The sequence below is a fragment of the Triticum aestivum genome, unplaced genomic scaffold (assembly GCF_018294505.1).
Source record: "Triticum aestivum cultivar Chinese Spring unplaced genomic scaffold, IWGSC CS RefSeq v2.1 scaffold21790, whole genome shotgun sequence".
NCBI classification, from domain to species: Eukaryota; Viridiplantae; Streptophyta; class Magnoliopsida; order Poales; family Poaceae; genus Triticum; species Triticum aestivum.
The window spans coordinates 3,743-8,077 of record NW_025231428.1 but is presented as its reverse complement, the minus strand read 5'-3'; the positions used below and the strand labels follow the sequence as shown (position 1 = coordinate 8,077).

General features: G+C 41.7%; 1 protein-coding gene across 1 annotated transcript; it reads left to right on the top strand.

The window, feature by feature from the left end:
• The first annotated feature begins 1,785 nt into the window (after positions 1-1,785).
• On the top strand, positions 1,786-4,108 carry LOC123175801 (putative disease resistance RPP13-like protein 1). The gene is made up of 2 exons (XM_044590322.1): positions 1,786-3,796; positions 3,886-4,108. The coding sequence occupies exons 1-2, from the start codon at positions 1,849-1,851 to the stop codon at positions 3,921-3,923; spliced, it is 1,986 nt and encodes a 661-aa protein (XP_044446257.1). The 5' UTR covers positions 1,786-1,848; the 3' UTR covers positions 3,924-4,108.
• The last annotated feature ends 227 nt before the right edge of the window (positions 4,109-4,335 follow it).

Sequence of the window (4,335 nt, the reverse complement as noted above, 5' to 3'; positions counted from 1 at the left end):
GTAACAAGATGCCTGCTCCTGACATTAGGATTTAAATATAAATGTATGCCTCCGTAATGATGCTTGCATTGGGAAATATTGCACTTCTTTAATTTTGCAAAGAAATAGCAAAATGCTTGTGGGTCTTTGGGATGATTAGTTATGAGGCCAACTTCTTTGAACTTAGCTAAAGAAGTAACAGTTTCTCGCTAGTCAACAATCCTCACAACGACGTCATGATCACGCAGCTGCCTCCTCCCCCCCCCCAAAGAAAGGTTTAGGTTTTCTACGCCTCCCGTCGGCGCCGCCGCCGGTCCGCCTCATCTCCGGTGGCCTTAGGACCATGGTGGTGTGGTGCATCCCGACCCTTGCCGGTGGGAGGGCTCAGTTTTTAGATGTCCCTTCAAGTTTAGTTAAGATTTGTATCCTGCTCAGGAAGATGAGATGGCGGTGGCTCCCTAAAGAAGAAATAAGGTTCTCCCCGCTAGCGCCGGTCCTGGTGGGGTGTCTAGCATCGTCGGACGGCGTGTGGGGGTGTGTCTCCGGCGGATCTGTCCTCGGTGGATTTACTCGGATCTGGTCATTGTACATCTACGTTTATGTGTCTTCAGGTTGGGTCCTTCCGATCTACGCCACTCTTCATCGGCTGCGTTTGTGGTTCTGCTGCGCTGGTCCTATGGGGCCTTAGCACGACAATGACTTCCCGTTCATCAATTATAAGAAGTTTTTCCCGGCTCTGGCGAGGGAGGGGTGATATGATGGCGGCGCGCCTTTGGCTCACTTGGTGGTCTACGGATCTTTGTATGTTTTTCTTATTTTTGTGCTCGTTGTACTACCATGATTGAGGATGAATAGATCGAATGTTTTCTCGCAAAAAAAGTTTGAGCTATATAGGATGAGACTTTTTTGGAAACAATATATGCACCACCTTCAACTCTTGCCAAAGACTAGATTACAGCCTCCGACTCTAAATCCAGAAAAAGTTGAGTTCATCCCTTAATACCAATCACTTCCATCCTTGAGATAATACCATTATAGTTGAACGACATGGCAGCTACATGCAAGTCAAATGAAAAAGTGTTTGCCATATCAACTATATCCTCAAAAGATATATTAAGCATTCATGTAAACTGAAATACGTTCAATTTTTGTAAGGCTTCTAAATCATAATAATTTTGCAAAAATATTAAAGAAATATCATAAAAGATCCAAAGTACCCATACTTAGTATATTTCTTTTTAGATTTTTCATGTCTTGTTTTGTTCGATTTTCTCTTGTACTACGATAATGTAGTAGCTTGCTCATGTGGCCGAAATAGATTGCCATGTGGCCTACACATAGGTGGCAGATCAGTGAAAGTTATTGTGGTAGTATTATCCCACAGATGGATAATGCATGGTGTTGATAACTACGGAACCAATATCGTTTTGGTTTACAATTATATGTTTTGTTTGTTGTCTGTAACTCAAACTTATATACTCATAATTAATGTTGTAGGTAGAATATTCATCTTCTATTTTAAAAAGCTATATATACGTCTTATGTAGACAAAAAAATGTTAGCAAGGGATGATGAGCACCAGAGCTGTGGAGCTATGCGGCAATGCATCAAATAAATATTTGTAGTTTTTATTCTACAAAACCCCTGCCTCTCAATCCCATTTGTCTCTCTAATATTCTAATTTTGTAACAGGTTGTTTTGAATGATAATGACGAATCTCTTGTTGAGGGATTAAAGGATATTGGGATGGAGATTATAGAAAGATGTGATGGTTTGCCACTTGCAGTTAAGGTGGTTGGAGGACTTTTGCTCAGCAAGGGAAAAACAAGAGGTGATTGGCTTGATGTTTGTAGTAATGTCGCATGGTCAATGACTACAATTAGCGATGATGTCAACCAAGCAGTGTATGTGAGCTATGAGGAATTACCACAGGTTTTGAAGCAATGTCTTTTATATTGTTCACTCTTTCCTAAGGATGTATTGATCAAGAGTGCGGATATAGTCAATATGTGGATTGCTGAAGGTTTCATACATATCACAAGTATGAAACAGCCAGAAGATCTGGGAGCTGAGTACTACAAACAATTAGTCTCACGGAATCTTCTAGACCCGGATTATCGTTTTTATGATCAAAAAGCATGCACCATGCATGATGTTATCCGCTCATTTAGTCAGTCTGTAGTGAAACATGAAGGTTTGTTTGTTGAGGAGGGGCATAATCCAAGTTTTACTTCAGGTACTTCCAAGTTGCGGCACCTGTCCATATCAAAGAATGTAACCGAATGGGATGCTTTTCACAAACAAGCCTCTCCACGAACATTGATATTATTCGAAAGCCCCAGGGTTGATTTAAAAGGTTTTTGGAACAACCTTTCTCTCCTGCGAGTACTTAGTCTACAAGGTGTAAATGTTGTCGAGCTACCTGACTCGATAAGCAACCTCAGACATTTAAGGTACTTGGGACTTGCAGGTACAAGCATATCTGGGATCCCACAAGGAATAGGTGATCTGATGTTTATGCAGTTCATCGAACTTGCAGATTGTGTAAAAATTTCTCATGTTCCAGATAGCATCTTGAAGCTGCGAAAGCTAAGGTATATCAACTTTGCTGGCACCAACATAGCATCAATTCCTCGTGGATTTGGGAAGCTGGAAGATTTGGTCATGATATCTGGGTTTCCAACTCATTCAGATGATAATACAGATCAAGTATGGTCCAGTCTGGAAGAACTAGGGCCTTTGTCGAGACTCACAATGCTTGTCATAGAAAGTTTGGAGAAGGCATCTTCTGGTTCTGTGGCCGCTAGAGCAAAACTTAGTAGTAAAGCCCACCTAAGAATTTTGAACCTGGGATTTACACAGAATAGGGAGGTGGAAGAGCAAAACAATGGGGAGCAAGAGAGAATCGAGGAGGTTTTGGGTAATCTCTGTCCTCCAACCTGCATAGAACAGCTTGCCATCATTGGATACTTTGGACACAAACTTCCCCAGTGGATGAGAATGGTGCCAGTCTTTACCTTCTTAAAGCGGCTTGAGCTATCAAGTTACGCTTGCTATGAGCTGCCTTCTGGCTTAGGCCAACTCCCCTCTCTTGACTATTTTTGGGTTGACCAAGCTCCATTCATCAAGTATATCGGTCATGGTCTTCACATGCCCTCAATTGGTGGTCGGGACATCGGCCTAGATAAGACACTTTCTGGTGGTGCTGCTGTTGTTGCATTTCCCAAGCTGAGAAAACTTGGGTTTCAGGGGATTTTGGGACTGACAGAGTGGGAATGGGAGCAGCAAATCCCAGCTATGACAACTTTAGAGGTGCTTACAATTGTCAATTGTCAGCTCAAGTATCTCCCTCCTGGACTTGCACATCATGCAAATGCACTGCGGGAGTTGGATCTAAGAAACCTCTCGCACCTGGTCTCCATACACAACTTCCCTTCACTCGTTGAGCTTCGCATAGTTGACAACCGAACACTAGAGAGAATCTACAACAATCCAAATTTGCAGCATATTTACATCGTTAGCTGCCCAGGGCTAAAGGTATTGGAAGATTTGCCATCACTCCAGAGCATCGAATGGGTGGATGTGACTGCTCAAGTGCTCCCAGATTACCTCCGGCACTCAAAGTTAGAGAAGTTGATTGTACAATGCTACATAAGCTTGCTCAAACTGATATCCTTACAAGATGCCAACTCTTCGGAATCCGAGTGGGGAAAGATCCAGCATGTTCACCAACTAAAAGCAACTGGGTACATATCAGCAGAAGAGACACGATATATCTCCTACACCAAGGAGCCCTACTCCTACAAAACAGACATTGGTACGTAAGATCATCGATTAAATTGTTTTCATCGCGATGTTTTCGTTCTTCCTTTTCTGAAAATATATCATTTTGTTACTTGGTTGCAGAACGACTGGATGAATTTGTAAATGTGGTGGTTGAATAATAGAGAAACAATATCATGAAGGAAGAACCGTCGGCCTTTTTTACTTATGTCGTGACATATCATATTTTTCAAGAGGTGCATATGGTCAAAGGGCATGCATTTTTTTTACTGGTATATGCAAAATAGCAGTACTGTGCATCGTTCTTTTTATGTATTTTGAATTCTCCTTGTTTTGCAGTGTCTAGCTCTTAGGCCCTGTTTGTTTGGGCTTTTGCTTCTACTTTTGCAGCTTTTTCACTTTGGCCAAAAAGCCATAAAAACTTCTAAATTGGTACTTTTGGAGCTTTTGGTTTTTGATGAATCGATATAACAATATTTAGCTCCGAAAGCCATGAAAGCTCTAAAAGCACCTATTTAGGAGCTTTTATGGCTTTTTGGCCAAAGTGAAAAAGCTGCAAAAGCAGAAGCAAAA